Source organism: Corapipo altera, unplaced genomic scaffold (genome assembly GCF_003945725.1).
Source record: "Corapipo altera isolate COAL_440 unplaced genomic scaffold, ASM394572v1 44, whole genome shotgun sequence".
NCBI lineage: Eukaryota > Metazoa > Chordata > Aves > Passeriformes > Pipridae > Corapipo > Corapipo altera.
In genome coordinates this window covers 15,759,470-15,784,619 of record NW_020884880.1, presented here as the reverse complement: position 1 = coordinate 15,784,619, position 25,150 = coordinate 15,759,470, and the positions used below count along the sequence as shown (strand labels likewise).

The following is a 25,150-nucleotide window of genomic DNA, read 5'->3' as shown; positions in this document are numbered from 1 at the left end:
AAAGAAATCTGAAGCTGATCATGAATCAAGACATAGCTTAGTCATACTGGGTTCCTCAGCTGAAAAAACAAAGCAAAACTAAACCAAAGACCTCAGCTTAGTCCTCTCAAAGGAGAGCTGCTTCCCACCCCCCAGTGTAATGCATCCGAACAAGGAAAGCACAGACAACATTCCTACTTTGGGTTCACCAGCTCAGGCTGGCTGTAACCACTGTTCAGATTAAACAGCAACCTAGACCCAGCCTCTGCTCAGAAAAGCAGATGCAGAACACTGCCACAGGAGGGCATCAACATTCATTGCTATAAAATACATTTGTGTCAGGGACACAGGAAGCCAGCTACTGGTTTATAAAGTATATGTCCATCTGCTATTTGGAAATAATAAATTGAACATAAAAAAATCACTAAACTAAACTGATATACATGGGCTTGGAGCCTATGCAAAACAATATAAACAAATACTTCCATTCTCTGAGAAATGCATTGCTAGTAGCCTGCCATGAACCTGTATTTCATTCTCTAACAATATTAAAAGGTTCAGAAACTGTAATCAGAAAGACAGAGGCAAGGACTGCATAAATAAAGAAGGACTAGCAGGAATAATTTTTAAAACTACATCAGTACAAATCAAAACAAGCATCTGTTTAGAGCATTACTGAATTATCATTGAAACCTGTAATAAAAAGCTGGGTCATAAGAAAAGCAATCAAAAGAAAAACATTATTAGTAGTTGTGTACTTCCCTTTGCAAGTAATCCTACATAAACAACAGGTGCATGACTTATACATAAAAATAAATAAATAAATAAACCACCTCAGACAATTGTGGCAGATCTAAACCACAAAGATAAAAGTTAGCTTACAATCAGCTCACATGAAGCATTTTCCTAAACTTAAATTGGAGCAAACTGTTAAGACCTAATTAGAAAACCCTGATACTTTTGGAAAGGTTTGTTTTCCATGTGATTTACAAAGCTTAAGTCTGTATTTCAAAGCAACACAAATGCTCAGGTGTTCCTGAAAGTTTGCCTTGAGAGATCATTTAACACACCAGTAGGATCTGCAATGACCAGTTACCACACACAAGAACATATTCCTACGACTCACCCAACACCAGCTCAGTCCTGAAAGTTTCTAGCTGACTGCACCGTTTAAGAGGTTGTTAGGGCTCTCTAGGGCATGCTAAGATTTCAGATGTATACACTGTAGATGTTTCACAGAGGTCACAGAACAGTCATCAATTCAAATTACAGCATCATTCTCTTGGTACTTCAGAGCTGCAAGTAACATATATCTTTTACCATTAAACAATCAGATTAAAATTTATCTGCTATGTCTCCAGCTATAATGATTTTTAAATTCTATACTTAAAAAATGTTAATGGCATTACCCATGGGAAACCTTATAACTTCATAATATCCAGGAGCTTCTGTTCTCTTCACAGGTTCCATGAAGGGCCAAGCGCTTTGATGGCTCTTTGGTAAAGAAAAGAGTAAGGTATCTAATATGGAAACTCTATATTGGAAATAATTTAAAAATCTTTACAGAAGATGAAACTAGCACTCACCTTCACCTGCTGCAGGATGGTTTTTAATGTGCTGTAAAGTTGGTCTGGATCCTTGGACTCCTTACTTGAAGGAAAACATGAATACAAAAAGATTAGCTTGAATCCCTTTTCTTCATTCCTACGATTTGCATCTTACCTAAAAGCAACTCCGAAGTTTCAAGCATTTTACAGAAGAAATAAAATGTAAAACAAGCAAAGACACAAACACAAACCCTCAAAAAAGAACACCACCACCCAAACTGCACCTGCCCACAAAAAACCCAAACAAAACTACATAAGAACTCTTCCCTTGCGGATTATTTATCTGTTTTCCAATGGATGGAAGGAAATATCAAATTACATTGTTTATAGACTTTTCTGAAAGGAATATCCCAACTGTTTCATCATTTTACTTTGTGCAGCACTTACCCTCTTTCTTTTCCACTTGGTTTCCAGCCAGTCTCTCCTGTACACCAACAACATGAGACATTACATGGGAACTACAGTAGGTCACAATATTAACTGAGTTATTGCAACTCTAAAAAGAAAAGCCATTTCAGCACTGCTGCAGTAAAATGGGTTTGTTTTAATAAAAGCTACTCCTAATAAATAACACAGCCTACAGCCTCATTCAATTTCCTACATGCTCTTCCTCCAGACTGCTGAAAAGATTCTAAAATATTTCTATATGAAACACAATTTTTTTTCAATAATTCAATACATATTTTACCACAACCCCTGTAAAGAATAATAATGACAAAGCTATTCAATTTGATTCCCTAGGGACAGAGAATAAATTGAAGAAAAGCACAGTTGAAAAAAAATCTCTCAAAAGATAATACTTAAATTTTTTAATTCTATTTTGTCCTCTAAGTTCATGTCTACCACAAAAATCATCATTGTTCAAAAGTGCAGTGCATAAACAATGGTGCCAAAGGGAAATTGCTGCCTACACTGATGCAAATCAAAGAGGGATCACATGTAAATAAAATTACACACATGTACATAAAAGAGGATCAGTCTGGGATGTCTTGGGGAAATCTAAAAGACAGCAATTGCAATGGAAACACAACAATCTTCACAGAAATCAAATCAGCAAACCAAAACAATTACATTCTAATCAAAAAGAAATATGTGACTACATTAGTATTTCTAGTCTTAGACCTTTCTTTGGCTGTTCTGCTTCTGTTCTACATTAGAAGAAGTTGATACATACTAATTCCAGGAATGCTTTCTATAGGAATCTGCCGTACTCCATCTTTGAAGCAAGAAAGGCCAGGATAAACTTTTCGTATTTGAGCTTGCTTCCTTTCAATAAGCTTTTTAATGATCTGTAATAAAGCAGCAGAGAAAACATTGTGATCACTATGGTTTTACAGACTATTTTCTTTGGAAATAATAGAGGTGAACATATTTTTGTTTTTAAGGACCTTCCCTTCCTCACACGTAGTATTTACTCTCAAAGAAGAGGAAAAGATAAAACCAGACCTTCAATAGAGCTTAGAAATGTTAAGAGAATATACAACAGCACCATGGTCAGATTCCAGTATAACATCAAAATACTTTCTGATTAATTGTCAAATTCAACTTAGACCCTTCTTATAACTTAGGAACTAGTAGCTCTTCCTGATTAAAACAAGCTGTTCAATCAGTAACATTGATTGCTCACAAGTCAGTAGGTCACAAAGCTTTGAATAAACGGAATGGTCGTGTTTTTTCAGAATGACTGTAAATGAGCTAGAGGTGAACAGTGGCGGGTGACATGGTCTCAGCAGCCATAGACACATACTCAATTTTTTAAATAAAAATTTAGATCCCATGAAAAGCTTCACTTCTAAAAGAACAGGTCTTGAAAAGTATGATGTCCAGTACTGGCCAATACAAGCACCCAAGGAAATCAGTACATAATCCAAACTGTCAACATTCAAAATTTTCCTTATTTCCAGGTATCATCTTCACTGCTTTTGATATGAGCAGACAAGCAAATATTCTTCATAAAGCTGCAGGTTGTGAGGGCTCCTTCTAGATTTCCTTGGAACAGGGAGAATAAAAGGCCTGATCTGTGTTTTGAGTGTTAAACAGGCAATTCTAAGATGCACTTCCAAAGGTGTATATAATTATTCTCAGAGAAGATCAGCAGCATAGATCACTGCATAACAGCAGCTTTTTTTCTAATAATGTTAAACATGAGATATCTGGAGGACCAAGCACTTTATCTACAAGTGGAATGTCTTCAAGTTCTTTAGAATAACATGGACATAACTCAACATAAGAGAGTGAAGAATGCTAATAGAGCAGTCCCAGAGCCAAAATCTTAGAAACTATCAAGTTTTTGGAAGTGACATGTTATGTTGATGGTTTGGGCCCAGAAATGTACTACTGAAGTTAAGCACGCCTAAGATGTAACAGGCTCCAAGGGACGTGTCCACTAACCACACACACACTGACAACATCCCATCCCTGAGAGGAAGGTGGCATGTCCAGCAGTAGACTGGAATCTGAAGAGTAACCCAGCCAAGCAGGAATGAAAGGGAAAAAATTATGGTCTATGTTGTATGGACATACGAAAACTTTCCCAATGAGTAAAATTAAGAAATCTTGTAAACTAAATGTATAGCAATCAGATTCTGTCTTTCTTTCTGCAAGCATGGACCAAATAGTTCTATTGGAAGAAAAATTACTGTCCCATAAAGAAGCTTTTTAACAAAACAAAATGTCAGGTTTTAATAACCTTGAAAGAACAAATTATCCTTATAATTTGTATTTCTTTAAAAACCCAGGAAGGTATTTAAACACGACTGGAAACATCTTAATTATTTTGCTAATAAACTGCCTTATTATATGGAATACTACTATGAACTAAATAAAGAACAGCCCACAGAAACTGCAAAGAGGGATAGACTGGAAATTAAGACAGTACACTCTTGATTTATATATTAAAACAATGGCAGAAAAATTAATCATCTTTCTTTCAAGTAAAATAGAGGCTATGCAGTACAAACACTCCATTAAAATGTCACTCTAACGAACTCAACTGTTATGGGAAGGGGGAGAATTGACAAAGCCATAAAATAAATCAGTCTCACAAGATTTTGCTTAGTAATCAACCAGGACAAAATTTAGCTGTGAATTACTCCTCAAAATATCGGTACTTTAACACTTTTGTTATCATTAAGTCAATAAGGTAGAATATAATGCCTCAACTGCAAAATTATGGCACTGGGACTTGAATGAAAGGATTATTCTAACTAATAAAAGTATACATTCAAATGTTTTAAGGGCCAAAGCAGAGAAGAGAGCTAATCTGGCACTGACTGAATTGTTTCTAAACATCTGAATAGATGATAATGTTAAGCATTTCATTTCGGCCTTTACCTCTTTTTGCTTTTTGATGATGACAGAAAATTCTGTGTAGGGGATCCTTGGATTTAATTCACATCCCATTAATGTGGCACCCTCATAATCCTTGATGTAGCCAACGTATTTTGCTTTTGGTACTTTAATATCTTTGGAGAAACCCTGACAAAGAAAAAAAACTTACATTGTCATAATGCCTTTTTCCTTTTACATTTGTTTTAACTGAAATGCTATGAGGATTTAGAAACAAATTCATCACAACGTTCATATACAAACAATACAGTGGAGTGAGTTACAGGGCATGGTTTAGTGTTGCAAACACCTTCTTACAGGAGGCACACGAATTGCTAAGATACAAGATAAAAGAATTGCTAAGAAGGGAGATAGGAGAGATAAAAAGATCACAGAAAATATTTTTTTCTGTGGACAAATTTCCTAGGTTTTTCCAAAAATTTGCTATTTAATATTAAAGAATGGCAGTCCTGTAGTCATAGGTCAAGGAAAGTTGCTGTTGAAGTTGATGAGATGATAGCAATCTTACAGCTAGAAAATTTTATTTTTTTTTCACTTGTATATTTCAAGCGAAAAAAGAAGTTAACAAATCCTATTTAAAGTTCCAAAGTTAAAAAAAGTTTAAAAAGTTAATTGAAAAAAGTTAAAAATCAAAAGTTAATTGAAAAACAAACCCACAAAAGAATTGACCAAGACAATAAAAAGCAGTGTAGGACTCTCAGTTGGGCTGCATTTTATTTTTCTGTTACAGTGGTACCTATGAAACCTCAGTAATAAGCAGAAACCCAAATAGGACTTCTGCTTCACAATTTAGCATCAAAGACTTCAGACTTAGATGGAGACTGAGCACTTCAAAACTGGGGAAGGGATATTGCATACATGCAAAGGGTCTGTTTGCACAGATCCAATAGGTGTATCATGAGCCCAGCTTTTATTCATTTTGAATGTGAAGAGTAAATTGGATCAGTTTTATATAGAGAATCATGGAACAGTAGAGGTTAGAGGGAATTTAAGGAGGTCATGTAGCCTCATCCCCACTCAGAGCAGGTCTCACCACATCTGGTTGCTCAAGGCCATGAGCAGTGTTTAAGACTGTAAAGGACAGAGATTCTACCATCTCCCTGGGCAACATTTTTCAGTATTCCACCACCCTTAGAAAAGGAAGAAAAAAAACACAAACGAAACATTTTCCTTCTATCTAGTTGCAATTTCCCGCTATCCAACTCATGTCTGTTGCCTTTAGTCCTAATGCTGTACACCTCTGAGAATAATCTGACCCAGTTTTTGCTCTATCATCTGACCAGATAGTTGACACCTGTTCATCAAATTTATTTGACAGATCAGACATTGGAATCTTTCCTGAACTTGAAATTTATGCTTCAAATCAGGAGGAGTTGTGAGTGTAGGTCAGGAAAGGTCTATTCTGTCACAGATATGTCTAGTCCTTCTTTATATTTCTTATAGAATCAGTGAAGGAATTGAATGAATGAAGAAGCAGCCAAGCAATATTTGACTATTTTTTAGACTTGAGAAATTATAGGCTATACCATATACCTGCACTCAGACAATTCTATCACACTAAAATGTGTTAGAAGCCAATAACATTACATAGGATGAACACAGAGCACACTTTATAGATTTTAAAAAAACCAAAACCTTAAAACTGCACTATGCATTTTATCCAACTACTTTGTCATGTCAAGTTGTTTAGTACATCACTGGCAGATATTAAAATTCTTGCACCAAGTAATTGCTTGCATTTACTTACTTGTTTTTTGAAGTAGCCAATAGCATATTCATCTGCATACGTGAGAAAATTGAGAATGTTGTGTTTGATGTGGTACTCCTTCAGATGGTTCATTAGGTGAGTCCCATAACCCTGTGTGAAACGTATGAGCAAAAAACATGACAGAGCCTTTGGGGACTGCACATATTAGAAACTGTGGACTGAGGGTTATAACAGACTGTTTTGTAAAATGCAGTCTTTCCTCTAGATCCTGTTTTAAAGATTTTCTCATAACTAACTTGGTGAGGCATACTCAAGTGCAACCTCTTTTCAGCCTTTTAAGGGTATCTTTGTGACCCAGCATGGAACACAAAAAACCAGTTTCTGGTGTCTGATTCACTTTTAATCTAAAGGAGACCAAAACCTATACTCTTTTGAGGGGTAAAGAGGTACATTGTCCTCGAAATTGTAGTTCAAGGTGCCCGCCCTTTTTTTTCTCTTTTAAATTAAATATCAACTATTAATAGTCACATATTTCACCAATAACAAACCTACATATACTGCAACAATAGGGCATTCTTTCTTACCCATATCACTTCAAAACTGCAAAGCAGCAGCAATACTGAAATTATTCCAGTAGTCTGTGCACCTGTAGCAGAACAGCCTCTGCCTCAAAGGATTTATAATCTAAACTTATCATAAGGCATAAAAGGGAACAGTGAAAGAATTACCATAATAAGCAGCAGAAAATTATTGAGTCCACAATCAAATAAATAGCTATGCCTTCTGACTACACACAAGCATGATTTCCATTTTCATTCAACCCCAAAGTAAACAAAAGGTTCCATTTATTCACATTACCAAGCAAGCTATAGCCTTCCCCTTCTGCTGTGAAATGAAGAAATGTAAAATAGACAGGAAAGCCCATAATAGTGTTTTGTTCCTGAATATGTTCCAATTTTATCATCAGGTATGCTGATGGATGCTTAAAGAAATATACATGGATTTGTTTTGGGTACTCAATTCTTGAAAACTGGGGAAATTTTTATTCATGTACATAAGCCAGAAAAATAAATTAGAAAATACAAACTTCTGATCTAATTTACTATTTAGTATCCCCAAACATGGTAATAGCCAAATAAAACAATCATAAAAGGAAACAGTAAAATTTAAAATAATTTTGCAACATAGGATCAAACGATCACAAAAACAATTGAACTTATATGGGAAAACAGTTCCTATATTTCTTATGCCAGCCTCAAACTGAATTAAAATAGGAATTTAATTTTCCCAAGACTAGGCAGAGGGAATGTGTGACCATTTATTTTTTTCTCAGTTACCTACTGAGAGGGGTCACCTTACTTAGATAGAAAGTTGGGAAGGCACATTTTCAGAAATAGTCAACTGATACAGGGAGGCACACAGAGAGTAAAAGAATAAACTGTGCATTATGCAACCTCAGGGGCAGTCAGATGGGTCAGAATTATCTGCTCTTTGATTTTAAAACATTATTCCCAGAAAATCACAACACACCTTTGGCAGCCTCATCTGTGCAGTGCAGTTAAGCATATATTGTTAGGGTTTGCATTTGCTAAAACACTTCGGATATTTTTATGACAGGCCACTGCTAAGTGTAGGGGAATGTTCCTCTTTAACATCAGAGTTGAATAAAATTAAATATAACCCGAGTACTAACAGTTGTCACAGGCTTTCAATCCCACTATGTTACCCTTTCACACCAGGGTGTACAATTTCTGCATGTTAGCTGTTACAAACTGAATTAACTCACATCTCAGCTTTCACTGCTTCTACTGAAAATCATGAAGCTACAGCACCATCTAAAGGCAAAATACTGAACCAAATGGCCATAGTTGATTGATCTACCTGTAGTTACCGAAAAAGCTGGAGGAATCTCTATAGGAATATGTATTCATAGTGCTCTGTATTTTTCCAACATAGATGCTAATTCTCAACATTCTGAGAACATTCTGTAAAATTAACTCCAAAAAGCGTGCATAGAAGGGACCCTGTGCTTATTTTGAGATGCAAAACTCTACCTTTTTTTTAATATATCTTATTTTGATTGAAGTCATTTAATATCACAAAGTGATTTAACATGATAATGTCGCATACAAGTAATACCTATTTCAGTAAACCATGAGGTGTTACACTACACAGAGACACGACTACTGGAGACAGAGGAGTGAACAGTCCAAGAATGGGAAACGACTGACCAACTATTGCTGTGTTGAGAAAGATTTTATTTAATTAATTAATTACAGCTGCTCCTACTATTACAATGATGATTCTAAATCTGCACATTTGTTTAGTTTTTGTGTGTTATATTCAGAATCACTTTATCTTTCAAACTCTTTCTCTCTGGGAACTCAAGAGAATATTCAATGTGACTAACAAATTAGGAACACACGCAGTAGGGAATGCATTTAATAAACTCAAATAGGGAATTATTTTTACCTTGACTTGCTCATTGGAAGTCACAGCACAGAAGACAATCTCCGTAAATCCTTGGGAAGGGAACATCCGGAAGCAGATACCACCAATAACACGACCATCTTTTATTAATGCAAGAGTTTTGTGTTTCCTGAGTAGACAAAAATAACAATCGCTTTAATTCAATCACATAGTACATAAAGTGCCATTACCTACCTTTTCTCAGAAACTTGATTCACTTCTTTTCACAGTGCTAATGCAATTGCATATGCCTCAAGTTAGCCACTTGTATCTACAGAGGAGTTGTTATTTTAACATCATGCTTTGAATTTACTATAAAGGTCATCATCATGAAGCAAAGTCCTGGCCTTGCCAAGTACTCTGATATACTAGGGTAATATCCAATAAATAAAAGTTGTGTTGCTTTTATTGAATCCATTGATGACAGTTATGCCACTGTGCAGCACTCAGGATGATTTTACCCTGAGTAAATTAGAAATTAATGGAGTTACAGTACAGCAAGTCCTTTCTAAGGGATTCCTGTTTCCTTGCACACATTCTGTTTACCTAAGCTACCCGTTTCAAATGCAGCTGATGAAGCAAGAGATGACATTTCCTATTTCGAATCACCCACTCCCAGCAGAATCAAGACCAGAAAAAATATCCTTTTCTGTTGTACTGCCAGGGAAGTTGTAATGAGGTGCAGTCTGAACTCTTGTGTCAAGGATAAAGAATTTTAGTGTAATCTTCAAGGTGTGAAAAGATTTACACAGCATCTTTCTTTAGATTATTCAAGACGTATCATATAAATTCTATAAAAAATACAGTAAATTTACAGAAGATATTTTTGGGAGGAAAGCTAGTACCAACAGCAAGCCTCTGTCAAAGAAGTTAGTTTGAAGAATGCATGAAGGAGGTTTATACATATATTTTATGTATTATTCTTCTTCCTATACTTATTTGAGTGCTTTTTAGTTGTGGAATAACAGCAGCAATGTAGTAGCTAGAGCTTCTGTTGTGGTTTGACCCTGGCTGGATGACAGGTGACCACCAAAGCCTCTCTATCACTCCCCTAAACTGCACAGAGGAGAGAAAATATAATGAAAGGCTCATGAGTTGAGATAAGGGCAGGGAGAGATCACTCACCAGTTACTATCACAGGCCAAACAGACTCACCTTCAGGAAATAAGTTGAATTTATTACCAATTAAAATCATAGCAGGATAATGAGAAGTAAAGCAAATTCTAAAATCGTCTTCCCCCCACCCCTCCTCCTTCCCAATCCTCCAACTTCGTCCCCCCAGAGGCACAGGGGCACGGGGAATGGGGGTTACAGTCAGTTCATCACGTGTTGTCTATGTTGTTGCTTTGTCGTCAGGGAGAGGAGTTCTTCCCCTGCTCCAGTGTGGGCTTCCTCCCCTAGGCTACAGTTCTTCACAAACCATCCTAGCATCCCCTTTCCATGGGGTCACAAGTCCCATTATCAAACCTGCTCTAGTGTGGGCACCTCTCTCCACAGGGCCACAGGACCTGCCTGGAGCCTGCTCCAGTGTGGGCTTCCCACAGGGTCATAGCCTTCTTTTGGGCATCCACATGCTCCAATATGCAGCTCCTCCACGGGCTGCAGGGGGACAGTCTGCCTCACCATGGTTTTCACCACGGAAGGTGAAACTGCTACAGCAGTTCATGAAGAACTGCAGCCTCTGGGAAGGACCCCTGTTCGAGAAGTTCATGGAGGACTGTCTGTCATGGGAAGGAGCCCATGCTGTAGCAGGGAAAGTGTGTGAGGAGTCCTGCCTGTGGAAGAAGGAGCAGCAGAGACAATGTGTGATGAAGTGACTGCAGCCCCCATTCCCTATCCCCCTGTGCTTCCTGGGGGAGGAGGTAGAGAAAATCATGAATGAAACTAAGCCTGGAAAGAAGGAAGGATTGGGGGGAAGGTATTTTAAGATTTAGGTATTATTTTCTCATTATCCAATTCTGATCTGATTTGTAAAAAATTAAACTACCTAATTTCCCCAAGCTGAGTCTGTTTTGCCTGTGACAGTAATCAGCGAGTAAGTAATCTCTCCCTGTCCTTATCTCTACTCAAGAACCTTTTGTTGTATTTTCCCTGCCCCGTCCTGCTAAGGAGGGGAGTGACAGAGCAGGTTTGGTGGGCATCTGGCATCCAGCCAGGGTCAACCCACCACAATTTTATGAAAAAGAAACCGTTTGGCATTAATATAGCCATCAAGATAGTATTTGGGTACAATCCAACTAGGCTGACCAGAAGCTATGAGGTCAGCTATGGCTGCCTCCATGCCACCTCTGCTGGCCCCTTCCTACACCACTGCCTGCAAAGAGCACCAGGCTCTCTCTGCCTCACCCACCAAACGCCTCTCCAAGGATACTCACGGATCAAAGACCAAGCGTGTGATGTATTCCTTCGGCATTCGAGGCAGCTGATGGGAAAACACATTCTGCAAACCAACCAGCCACATCATGATCTTCTTGTTGGGCTTCTGGTTCAGGGAATTGCCAACCACATGGAATTCAATCACCCCTCTGCGCTCCTCCAGCCTTGCTGCCTCATCCCGGGCCGAGTGTGCTGAGAGGAAGTTGGTCTGTACCACACCAAAGAGGAACAAAATTAAATTTTTGAGGTTTCACATCCTCTGATAGAACAGCCTTAATGAACAAACAAATAAAACCCACTCTTTTTTTCCAACAGAGCTACCAATGACTGCCTTTGGAATGCACCTTTGCATAAGTGTCACCATCAAATAAGCCATTTATAAGTCTACATTACAGTCTATAAAGGCCTATTTGAACTTATATTGGTAAAGGCTAGGTAACACCTGCAATGGTTAGGACTCAACAAGTCCCAAAGCTCTTGAGGGACAGCACTCATCCAGTTAAAGCCTATGCCACTGAGTCATATTTTCTTTAGCCTCAGCCAGCTTGGGCAAGAGTAGTGAATCTGCCTATGCATACTGGAAATCACACATTTTAATGCTGGTATAGGAAAAGTCATGTTATTTTCATTTAGTAGTGCTTTCCACTATCTCTACCACTATTGTAAGAGCCTAAAAAGAACATTTTAATTCCTACAGAATTTGTTGTTACATCTAGCAATTGCATTCATATACTTGAATACAGATTAAATTAATACAGAACATTTATTTAACTTATTTTTTTCAAGATCATTTTACAATGCCAAAACATCTCTGCATGCACATACTGTTTACTTTTTAGAGAAAAGTTTGGCTGCTGGGTTTCTAGTCACTGCCAGACTCAACAGCCAGGCTGGCACTGCATTTACAGTATGCAGAGCCATCAGTCACAGTACATAGTTTGAATAAGAAATGTAGGTGGTTCCAAATCTTCAGCAGTTTCTAGCTAAACCTTGGCAAATGAGCTGCTGGCAAAACATAGCCTGGCAGAGGGAACAGAAGGGGGAAAAGCCAGCCAAGAAAAAAAAAAGAAGTTTGCAATTCTGTACCATGGCACAATTCCGCAATTCTGTTTGTTTTTCTGTTCCAACAGAGAAAAGAGCAACTGGGGAAGACAGAGTAAATAACTGTTTAGATCGGTTTCTGCACTAGTTAACTAGTGGCTCTAACCAGAGGTTTTACTTTGGATCTTTCATTCTGCTGCAATATTTGAACCCCATTTAACCTTGTCTTATGAGCTATATCTATTATATTAACAATTAAAAGCATACTCTGGACCCATTCTGTAATAAAAATACCTTGCAAGATAACCTGGGGTCTACTTTTTTAGTATCACTAGTTTCCAAGTCTTCTTGCTAGCCATACACACTGCATTAAAAAATTGTAGAACTATTCTTCATGTTAATGATGTATTTCACACAAATATTTTTTGTTCACATAATCATACCCTTTCAAAGTCTATTTTTCTTGACAGGATTTGCAGCTTATCATCCTCTATCCATGTGGAATATTTACTAAAAACAAACTGTTTACAAACAGACCATTTTCAACACCAAGTATATATATTTCTCACCTCTGGTCCAAGCATTGCTGCAGGATCTGTAATTGTTGACATTACTTCGTTGATTAACTCAATAGGAATATCTCCTACAACCCTTGGTCTTTTGGAATCCTCCACAGAATAGGGTTCATTATTTTTTCTCTTTTCCCCTATAAAACAAAACTAGGACAGATTAGAAACCACCAAACTGTCACAGACTAGCACTATGAAGTCTAGCACTTCTGTTATATTTTTTAGTTTGTATGCAAGTTTTGGAGTTGGGTTTTTTTTTTTCTTTAATCCCCATAGAAAGGGAGAAAGAGAAATAAATGAAATCTGAACAATATTTATCACTGCTCGATTTTGGCTTTGCACTGGAATATTAGCATGAAGCAGGATGAATGTACCTCTCCTTTTCCTACACCTCCGTGAAACTATTTGATTCAAAATCCTCTTCATGGAACCTCTGTGCTGCTGTCTTGGAAGGTCAATGCTCAATACACAAATTGTAGTGCATATTTCCACATAACATGAAATCCCCATTTTAGGATTCAAGGGAACTAAGTATCCATTATATATCTCTTTCACCCATTTTGTAAACCAGGCAGCATGTACCCTCTGATGCATCATACAAATTTGACTAAAAAATTCCATATAAAGTTTCCAAATCAAAATATATCATGTTAATTATTAACCGCCCTACTAACTGTAGAGAAATATGTACTATAGCAAAAGCAACTAGTTAAAAATCATGAAAGAAAAGTCCACCAAGGACTAACAGAGGTACAGTAGCAGATAGAGCCAGCTGCTACCTCAGCATTACCCCACTCATTATGCTACTCATTCCCACTTCTGAGGGACAAGTTGAGAAATGGCCTTAAAGAAAGTTGCAGATAGGAGATGCCTTAAATTCCTCTGGAGTGAATGCAGGCTAAGAATTAATTTAGGTCTTTCCACTTCTTTGAGGACTCATTTTATATAAGCTTAGGATAATCTCTTTGACCTACAAACTCTCTTGACAGGCTCATTAATTCTGAGGTGTTTGAAAAAGGATTTATTAGGAGAAATTATGCATTCACCAACTTTTTTCCTTCCAAGCCTTTTTTTTTTATTACCTGACCTCATTCAGGTTTTAAATTTAACCTTGTTGATGTGTTTATGCTTTTCTTTACTGCTCAAATGTAGGCACTTCCAGTACCTTGAAAGAATAAAAAACCAAATGTGATGGTCCCTTCTACTGTGTCATTATTTAAATGAAACCTTTTCTCAGTATAATAGATGTACTCCAAGTAAAGTCTTTTTCAAAAACCTCTGACACTAGCAGACCTTTCCCCATTTTAATTTAATTTAAACAAATTTCTTTTTCCAAATACAGTTGCCTTTTCTGCTAGTTGAACATTAACCATACTGGAGAAAAAGTATGTGTGTGTACATCTTTCATCAAAAACATCTCAAGTTTGCTATTGCAGAGTGAAGGCAAAGGTTACCATACACTGCAACTACCAGTAATACAACAGAAGCCAAAAAAAAGCAAGTCTCCCTGCCCATTACCTAAGTTTGGGTCAAGAGCAGAAGAAACTTTGCAAGCTGGACTCATATTCCCACTGTTGGGTTGCTCCAATGATGAAGGACTTGTACTGTATGCAACAGATCTTGCAACAGGAGGTGGACTGATAACTGCAATGACATAAAAGATAAACACAAAAAATTCAGGACATGGAACCCATTATGGTGCTGACTGAAGGACTATCACAAAGTTGGATCCACCTTCACATCTACCTTCACTCGAAAAGTAAAAATTAGCATTGTGCAACAGAGCAATGCCACCAGTTCGCAAGCAGAGACATTAAAGCTTTATCTCAGTGTGTTTTTCTAACCTAACTTCTATCTAATGAGGGACTGCTGGATAACAGAGATTGCAAACATCAGGATTTATTATTTTGCAGTGCTGAGCAGAAGCTAAGAAAACAAACTTCCTTCACATACCTGCCAAGCCTGCTGGCATTTAACTTCATGAAAGGGCTTTTTGTAGGGGTTTATTGAAAAGCAAAATCTCATCATTCAGCTTCAGCTGTCCACTTTAACAGCATTCAAAGACTGGCTGGATAAATCACACTCCATAAAGGGACTTGTTTCACCAGTTAAGAGGGTGAAACTATTATTTTAAAAGGCCACTGACTAACATATCTCTCTCTAATATTAGAAAATAAAAAAAAACACAAAACAAAAGAAACAAACAAACAAAAAAATCCCACCCACCCCCACCCAGAAAAAAAAAACACACACACAAAAAAAAAAAGAAACTCCACTAATCTGAAATTATCCGAGTTTCATTTGCATTACCCACCACTAAATGTAAATTACCTGTCTGGATTCCTAGCTGGCCAGTTCGGGAACTAGACACCATGAAATCCTGATCCCAAATGGGAGAATTCTGGCTGTACACTTCTTCTTCCAGCATAGACAGAAACCTAGGCACAAACCCAGGTGAAATATAGGATCAATCAAAACAGGTTCTTTTTCAAAATAAGAACTTGCAACACTTTTAAATTAAAAATATTTACTGAGTCAGTAAATAGCCAATTCTTTCAAAAAAAGAACACACACAAAATCACAAGCCAGAGTAGACATTAAGTATCTTAATTTGGTAGAGTACTTTCACTTATAAGAATTTATCTTTGATTATAAGTAAGATTTATCTAATTTGCAAATGCAGAAAGAAACAGTTACAAACTACTTTTACGAACAAAACTGCATTAAGAAAGCTATAAGCTGACTAATGTTATACAATGATGAAAAAATATGTATGGATAAACCAGTGTTTTCCAGATGTACTTGCTTTCTGCCTCTTACAGATTTATAAAATCCAAGTCTTAGTTATTAACAATGCTCTTAGGAAGATATTTTCAATCTTTTCAATCTTTTAAGTGTCCTATTGTAACATTCAATTGCATGTTTGTGCTTGCATAACAGTATTTTTAACCTTACTTTGGTACAGTTACAGAAAATGCACAATTTTAAACATCTCTTGGCATTACTATATGAGAGAAATTCCACAGGTCAGATGATCCAGCACACTCGCCTTCTCGGGATACATCAATTCCCTCTCAGAAGCAAGACAGCTTCTTATTCTATGTTCCACAAAAGGAGTTTTCAGAGCAGAAGTTGACATGGCACATTTTTACTCCCTAGAGTCATCTACATGTATAGAAACTAGCTGAAACCAAAAGGACTGTTGAGTAAGACTTTCTTGAACAGGATAAGGATTTTCAGGATCAAGTCGGGCTCTTGTATTGTATATATAGAACAGCTATACCTAGGCAATGAGCTGTGTTTGCTGCTGATTATACAGCTGACAATGGCTAAAAAGGTTTGTAACAGTGACCTGACCGACCATCTGTGACAGAGCAGAAGGACAAATTAAACTTTAGCCAAAGCTACATTTATAGGCAGTACAGAGGCTCTGCCTTCAGCCCCGTTAGTGACTAACTCCTAGGTACGCAGACGTAACTAGTGGGTACTTCCTTTGCCCAGAAAGGAGAGTCTGGGGCAGATGGGAGCCTGTGCCAATGCCAGGCTCCATGCCCTGAGAATCAGCATCTCTGCAGGGTTCACTCAGCATAATGCCAGCAGAGAGAAAAATGCTTCACACAAGTACAGCCCATAAAAGATTTAAAATGTTATTCATATTTCTCACAGATCATCTGCAAATAGTGCTTGTCTTTCTTTTTTCCCCAGTAGAATATCAAAAGGAACTGCAGTGAATAATAATGCTTTTCAAATTGCTGTAAAAGGGCGTAAAAGGCACTGAAAACAGGGGCATATGCACACCTACATCCTCCACAAATCTGCTCCTTGCGTCAGTGTCATGTTAAATCCTTCTTTATACCTATTTCAGGATCAAGTCAGGATCCTTTTCTAAGATACATACAAACATTCCTGTATCCATAACAGTCTACCCCAGAGACAGTGTAGGTCTTTCAAAGCGGTAAAATGTGCTATTAATAACAGTAGAAGCAACAAACCCTGGCTCTACTCAGCTTTGGAAAGCTCATGTTGAGCACTAAGCCAACTTGCAGCCCAACACAGTAGCTTGCATAGCATCAGTGCCACCAGGTCTCCCGAGGTTCAGTTTATTTGTTCTTAGGAGGGACAGGTTTTTCAAGTATGACCTAGAGAGCCAAGCCACCCTCACAAAATAAAGATATAAGGATACAGTATTTTAACTGGAAGATTACAATGAATGATCCCGTCACCACTACCTCCCCTCTTTATCACCAGTAAAACGTTTGAAATTAAGGACTGTCAATGTTGAGCATGTTTTGAGACAAGTCATTCTCCCACATTCCCCAATGTGTAATTATTGTTGCTTAATTGTGAGAGAGAGTTGTCAACATTCCAGTAGCAGAACAGGTAGTCAATACAAAATTTATGAGTTTAGGATTCACTGGTGCAGTTTTGCACTGACTCCTCTCTTCTTTGTCAAATAAACCCATCTCTTCTGGGCATGGGGTGACTACTTTGTTCCCTATTACAATGTTGAATTAAACTGAAATTCTTAGGTGTTTATCAACTCCTGTACAACACTCTCTTTTTTACTGCTCCTTCACTAAAGCAGAAGTGAGTATATGTTTTTGGAGATCTGGACCTACATTGTTCCCAAAGACTACAGAAAAAGAAAGTAATTGACCAGTAATACCTGCTTAATAGGCAAAAAGCACAATCCACCAGCAAGATGAATATTCCTTTTCATAAAGTAAAGCCTAAAGTACCCAAAGCAAAGCAAGAGGTTTCTGTACATAAAATACACTAGTTCAAGCTATGGCAGTAAATAAAGCTGCAGTATCTACTTGTAACTGAACAAAAAGAGAAATTATTTTAAACCGCAGGTAATTTTCCGCTTTCCACAACAAAGTTATGGTTAACTTTGAATGCAGGTACACTGTGACCCCTTACTTTGGAAAATGAGTGAGGATTAGTGTTCGTTTTTCTTGAGGAAGCTTGTCTTTCTCTTGCCTGGCCTGCTCCAGCAGTTGCCGCCTCATGACAGTGAAAACAGAGCGAAGCAAGGTCCTACCAAAAACCTGGGTGGTTTCATACCTAGGTAGGCTGTCACAGAACTGAGGGACATTGCAATAACAAAGCCACCTGTAAAAAGGAAAAAAGATAATTATCACCATCTAACATAAGACTTAGTGCAATAAAACCACTATCTACATCATTTATAACTCAGTTGAGAGCTATATGACTGTATAAATCAGTTCTACAGCATGGTTGGACAAAATTAAGCAGTATGTATATTGCCCAGTATTTTAAAGAAATGACACACAAGTAGTTTTAAGTCACCATATATTCTTTTTCTCTGCAGTCTAGTTTCTACAAAGTGTTCTTGTTCCAGAAAATAATCATAGATTACAGAAAATTCATGTTGATGTCAGGGATTCTCTCCACATCTTAGCTTATTCATTCAGCCTCCCACATCCCCTGCCTCTGATTCTAAAGACCCTTAAGTATGGCCTGTTTTCCCCTCTTAAAACTTCTATGTTTCTCCACACAGAGGCAAAAGGGGTGACACTTTTAACTAGCTCCATGCTAAACTGACTGGACTTCTGTATGGGTTTCCCACCAGTTTTCTTCTTCCCATCACACCCTGACTTGTTACTCTTTCATTACCAGTATCTCCCTCCATAATGAGTTTTGCATTAAGCAATATATACGAAAATTATAGCATGTCATGTTTCTCTTCTTGGAAAAGGGACCACGGTACTGAAGAGATAATTCAGGAGTACACTGCCTATGTAGGTCACAATATCTGTTAATCTTACAATGAGATTTCAATATCTGTGTATAAGTGAACAGTCATTGGTATCTGGTGCTGTAGCAGACTCAGATCACAACCATAATGAAAGCTCCAGCAATGACAAGCAAATGTTAAGAACTGGATGCAAACAGACTGTGTTGGATCCTACATGGATCCTCACCCAGATCCAAAGTACATCCTGTCTCAAAATGGTCTCCCAAACTCTTGTTCCTTAATCTTTGCAAACATGAGTTGCAAAAGAGTTGTGAGATAGAGCTGTTAACAGACCTCTACTCCCTGTGCTTGGTTGATAAAGAACATCTCTCAAAACACAAGGATGCATGTGAAATTCTGATACGGTTTCATTCAGATCCTCAGGTTTTCCAGTGAAGTCAGTGACTACAAAAATTCAGGAGGTGTGCCCATGGTGCACAGCAGCACCCTGAGTAATGCTTCAAGCAGCACAGAGGAAAGAAGCCTACAATGACAGGTTAGATCCGATGGGAAGAGACGGCACTTTGGGTCGGAGGGAACCTTAGGGACTGTGGGCAGGTGGGTTTGCGAAATGACAAGTGACAAAATTATTAACAACAAAAGCCACTGACCAGAGCCAATTAGCTATTGATTCCCAATAAAAGTTAGCTCCTACCAACTCTGGCTGATATCTGTTATCACAAACAAATAGAGGTCAAACACCCACCAAACATGGTCTTAGGAGCCCCATGGATTGTAACTGTCCATTATGCCAGGTAGTTATTTAAGGTGACAAGTCATGAGAGCATCCCAGTCAGGCACAGACACAGCACAGTCTGCTGTATCACTAGCCACAGCCTCAACTCACACCAGGGTTTGCTGTTCACCTTCATGGAGCCGAAGTGTGTCAGAGGAAAGGCCATCAGGAAAGCAGTCAGAAGGTGGTGCTCATCCTCAGCCAAGAAAAGAGTCCCCAGCAGTTCCTGGTAACCAGGGTGCTGACAGAGGTGAGCTAACTGCTGCCTGCACTTAGCTGCTGTGACTACGCTAACTGAAAAAGGCACTGCACTACCGTTGTGAGAAAAAGAAAATTAAAAGAGACACGGTTTTTTATTCTAGCTCTTCTTCCCCCAGTGACTAAGTTATTCCTTTGAATCCTAACAATGTATTAAAAGGTCATAACAAGAACTACCATTTTAAGGAACCGAATAATATCTACTCCCCAGTCAGCATTCAAGTACTTGCAAAATTATTTTGATCTTTCAACTCCTCTGTGATTTGGTTTCAAACAGTGATGCTTTACAATGCTTAATGTTATCTTCTTTTTCTTTTTTAAGCTGAATAACAAATAGGGATCTTAGATATGGCTCACATCTTATGAAGACCAAGAGCACTTTGCAAACACAGAACATGCAAAACCATTGTTTTTATGTAATATTTTTATGTAATCCATCTCCAGCAGATGTTCACAGCCTCTACTCCCTGTTGCTGGCTGATAAAGCACACCTCTCAAAACGCAAGGTTGCATGTGAAACAGATGTACTCTCATTAAAATCCTCAGGTTTTCATGTAAACTCCACGACTGCAAAATACTCACAAGGTACATCCATGGCACAAAACAACTGGTATATTCCTGAAAGTTGTACATGCCCTATTTGTGAGGAAGACTTGTAACAAGCAAAAGCAGTGTTACCTGGTATAATTCACTTTATAGCCTGCGATATCGTCATTGGGTGATCGTAGTCTTCGCTGAGAAGGTGTCTCCAGGTGCCAGTAGTTAATGCGGTTCAGAAACATTTTAGCCAGTTCCACTATTGTTTGTCTTTCCTTCGAAGGTAAGTGGCTAAATTTGTACTGCACGAAATTATTCACACCCTTTAGAAGGAAGAAAATCCAGTTTAACTATTTAGCCATAATTTTTGTAGGAGAATCCTCAAATATTCCTCACTTTATGTTTATTAACCCTGAACTTGCATTACATGGGAAAGAAAAATATTAGAGACCATGAACTCCTTGCTCAGTTACTTATGTAGCTGCCACAGGCTGGTTCCTGTGTACACAGCAGCAGGTACACACAGATATTTTTATGTAATCCATCTCCAGCAGCTGACGTAAAGGTAGAAAAGAAAATTCTTTATTTTTCCTTGCTTCTCAAAGTCAGGGAACAGAGAAAGTTCTGGCAGACTTTCTTCTATATGCTCCGTAAATCAAGTATCACCTACAAAACTCTCTACCTACTTTTCAATAGAGTAGGGCTTGTGGACTTCTACTTAAGTTTGTCTCTACACATCATATTACTTCTTCAAGAAGCGACACTACTTCAGAAGCATGTCTCCTCATTGTACCTTGGATAATGCCCACTTTAAAGAAAAATCTACTGAACATAGTTAAAATATGTGACTAAAAGTGCTGCAATATATTATAAATCAATTATAACACCTGTGCTTAGCAAATAATTTCGTTTGATTGAGTTGCTGAGCTGCTAAAAACAGAATCGAAAATACTGGTCTATTTTAAAAAAAAATTATTTCAAATAAACTGTAAGAATTACTCTTTTATCTCTATGCTTTATTTTCTTAGGCAAATTGAGCAAACAGTAAAAAGAAGGTGACAAAAAATTATATTGCATAATTTTTATTATATACACCTTTTTAATAGTGTATTTTAAGGACTAAGAGTATATGGAGATTATATACCCTCATATAACCTAAAGAAGAACTTCAGGTGAAGACTTCTCAGAAATTCAGCAATAAAGTGGTTTGATTTTCTAAATTATAAGAAGTGACAGCTGTAAGAAATAATTACTACGCATAACAGTCCTCACATTTAAAATACCCTGTTTAAGAATAGAGCATCCATTCATTCACTGATGGGAAAACATTGAGCTCGGGTTTCAGCAAGGTATGTGAGCCACTGCATAGTCTCACTGGAGCTAATAGGCCCACTTGTCTGCCAAAAGTGCATTCTTGGGAGCTCACTTCATGAAAAACTGAATTTGTCATATGTTCTTTATCCATTGTGAGTTACAAAAGCCTCAGTTATTCTTTGGTTTTGGCTTTGCTTATTTGTTGTGTACCCTTTGAAAGAGAAGGCTATGATCTCACTGAATTGGATTGTAACATTTTCCTTGATTTACAGAAGGCAAGTGTCATTTTAATATTGGATTTCAAAACTTCAACAGCATTTTTCATCACTTGAAACAAAGAAACATTAGAAGTGCCCACATAAAAGTAGCATTTCAAGTTAATTTTCTGAACTCACAAAAAAGTCAGTTTCATTAAAGCATAAGATGAATGATGAGAGAAGTCAAATAATGTAACTATTGTGCCAACACTAAAGGAGAATCAGTAGAAGTCTCCTATAGTCCCCCATTTGTCCTAAGCAATACATAGAAACTTTTGCAAAGTGTCTAAAATGCCCTGTTTTCAAAACCAGTGCATACATTTACCAAAAAAAAAAAAAGAAAAATCCAACAAAAAAATCCCCAAACTCCCAACCCCTCATCAAATAATAAAAAGTAAATAAAAAAATTAAAAAACAAACAAATAAAAACAAAACAACCCCGAAAACAAAAAAAAAGACCACCACAGAAACCAAACCCACATCTTGACTCTTTACCTGTTCAATGCTAGGTTTCTCAAATGGAGGACTTTCCAAAGATCCTTCTACTACAGGTTTTCCCATTTGTAAAATGCACTTCCTCAAAAGCTGTTTAAAACAGAGATTTTTTAAAAATTAGTATATTTGCATACACAGAGTCAATGGAAGTCACAAGTGCATAACACACCTCGAGCAGTGTTGTAAATCTCTTGGCTACATATCTACTTGTTTAGTCATCTGAATTTGTGATTACTAAACTTCACTGTTAATTCGCCTTCTTTGAAATGCACACAAGAGGCTTCTCTGAGGAAATGTAGGCAGCTAAGTTAGCTTTGATATTAACTGACTTTATTTTATGTAAGTAAAGAAAGTTGTGCAGTTTATAGATGGGACTCAGGGTCAGTTCCTCTATCATCTGGATGACTTTTGGAATAAGAATCAATACACTTCAAGTACCAGAATGTCCAGCCCACACTGCTCTACTCAGTAGAGCCTCACCCAAGTGAAAAAATGTCCCATCAGATAAAGTCAATCCATGTATGAGTGAAATTGGCTTATGTGTGAGAGAGTGAAAAATCCAAGAAGACAGAAGTTCAGCTTACTTTGAACAGGTAGAAATAAACTTGCTTGGTGTCTGCATCTTCTTCTTTGTGGACACAGGTGAACAGATACTCCACATCCAATACAATGCCCAGAAGCCTATTCATTTCTTCTTCAGACACATTCTCCAGGTGAGAAACATGAGCAGCTAAACAAAATAAAAACTCAAACTTGTTAAGAGCCTACTGAGAGAACCAATAACACAAGTATTCCCCAGGAGATCTCAAACAAAGCCATAACCTTAAAGGCACTGATCCTGTAATGACCTATTTAAACAGAACATCTTATCAGAGGTAACTGAAACATGTGTCACATCGAAGCAATTTGTAAAGGCTGTCCAGTGGTGGTAATTTCCACAGCAGAGGAATGAATGCTTGGAATGATATCTGTTAACACTTAAAGCTGACCACACAAGTCGTGCTTGTATTAATATGTTGCATTATATAACTACATACATTTTTGTCCCTTTGAGACAAGGTTTCTTGACTAAAGAAAATAAATCCATAATTCCCATAAATTAGGCAATCCAGGTGCAAGTAGCACGACACTCTGTGAAGAGTAAAAAAAAAATCAGCGCCAAAAATCGGCCTGGAAAACAAAATTATTGGCTAAGTCTCTTACTTTCATATGACGTAAGATCAAACTATGCTTTGTGCACAATACATTAACAGAGATTTTGCAGACTGTACAGTGCTCATTTGTTTGGAAGTTTACAAAAGAGCATCTTTACATTTATTGTAATTTCCAAGTGACAAACTCCCTTTTATCATCTCCAAAGGTAAATACAGCTCCTCATCTGTAATTTTCAAAAGCTTGAGGTTTCTACATGTAAAACAGGGCATTCAGTTCAAGTTGGTTTGAACAACTGGCCCCAGGAAGAGAGAAGGCAATGTAAAACAAGAGGTCAAATCCCAGAAAGAAGATATTTGCATTACAAAAAGCAACAAGATCTTTGGTGACTCTTGGCCAATGTACATGGTATGCATATGCTTTCCTCTGAAAGGACAACAAAATATGTTACAAAGAAAGGGAAAATAACTTTAGAGTTTGGGCATTTCTTTTTGGGCATTAGCATTTCTATATTTTAATGAATTTTAATGAATTTTATCAATATTTACTTTTTAAGATTTAACAGCATATCTTTTCATCAGAAATCTGAGTCCTCAGCTGGGGAGGTAGTGAGGAAAAATAACACCTGACTTGAAAACGATCATATTTATTAGCTACCCAAAAAAGATGGTTTGTTCTCAGAAGTTTAGTATGACACCAAAACATTTAAATTCAAAAAATTTGTTCAGCTTCAAGTACACCATAGTTCAGAACATGAAAAAGATACCAGCAATTGTTTCCACTTAATTGAGCATTTATAATACAGTATCTTAGGGGGATGGTTATCATGAGCTTCCTTTAAGGACAAATATTCAGCATTCTAGGCAGAATAAAATGATTTAATTTCTGTCCTTGAGACAGGTATGAAGGGTTAATATTCCAAGTTGTCTGTTCTGATCTTTTAAAAGTAATTACTAGCCTCCTAGATGAGCTTTGCATTAGAAACTGATAACATTCTAAAGAAACTTTGCATCTACTAACAAATGAATAAAACATCACCACAAGAAGCCATTTCTATGCAGTATCCATAACAATACTGAACCTTGACTACTTAGTGGCCATGTTTAAACATTTTATTAAACCAGACAATTATTACCCCTACTGTGAATTTAAAAGTACAGTAAGTGTATTAACAGCACGTATTTAGTACCTGTTACCATTTCCCATAGAGACATCACTGTTTGTACATCAGCCCAACAAACTATTGTGTTTTCAGATGTTCACAGCCCATTTCCGAATTCTGTGGCCATTAGTAAACCTTCTGTTAAAATCAAAGTTTTAGAACAATGACATCAAATACTGCATTACTCTTGTCTAGAGTTACACAGTCCCAGTCACATGCACTGCCCAGCTGGTACACCCTTCCTCAGCTGCTATCATGCCTGAAAAAAAATTCAAATATCACATGTATAGATTGCTACAGCATGCAGAGGAAACAAGTAGAAGTAGCAAGGGTCTGCACTGATATGAAGACCTGGAAATTCAATAAGCAAGTACTGCAATG

The 25,150-nt window shown here is 37.4% G+C and overlaps 1 protein-coding gene across 2 annotated transcripts in view; it reads right to left on the bottom strand.

Annotated features, from left to right (window-relative positions):
* The window catches only part of KAT2B (lysine acetyltransferase 2B), a 28,481-nt gene extending 3,660 nt beyond the window's left edge, over positions 1–24,821 (bottom strand). The window contains exons 1-16 of one of the 2 annotated variants that reach the window (XM_027639311.1): positions 24,797–24,821; positions 23,040–23,185; positions 22,456–22,545; positions 20,531–20,712; positions 18,021–18,212; positions 15,429–15,535; positions 14,616–14,741; positions 13,098–13,234; positions 11,487–11,695; positions 9,115–9,241; positions 6,682–6,792; positions 4,920–5,063; positions 2,761–2,875; positions 1,974–2,010; positions 1,566–1,629; positions 1,389–1,473 (exon numbers count right to left, since the gene is read on the bottom strand). In XM_027639311.1, the coding sequence (XP_027495112.1) occupies positions 1,389–1,473; positions 1,566–1,629; positions 1,974–2,010; positions 2,761–2,875; positions 4,920–5,063; positions 6,682–6,792; positions 9,115–9,241; positions 11,487–11,695; positions 13,098–13,234; positions 14,616–14,741; positions 15,429–15,535; positions 18,021–18,212; positions 20,531–20,712; positions 22,456–22,545; positions 23,040–23,185; positions 24,797–24,821 (1,897 nt within the window). The remainder of the gene's footprint in view (positions 1–1,388; positions 1,474–1,565; positions 1,630–1,973; positions 2,011–2,760; positions 2,876–4,919; positions 5,064–6,681; positions 6,793–9,114; positions 9,242–11,486; positions 11,696–13,097; positions 13,235–14,615; positions 14,742–15,428; positions 15,536–18,020; positions 18,213–20,530; positions 20,713–22,455; positions 22,546–23,039; positions 23,186–24,796) is intronic. The other variant, XM_027639312.1, reaches the window with a different exon arrangement.
* Positions 24,822–25,150: the final 329 nt, after the last annotated feature.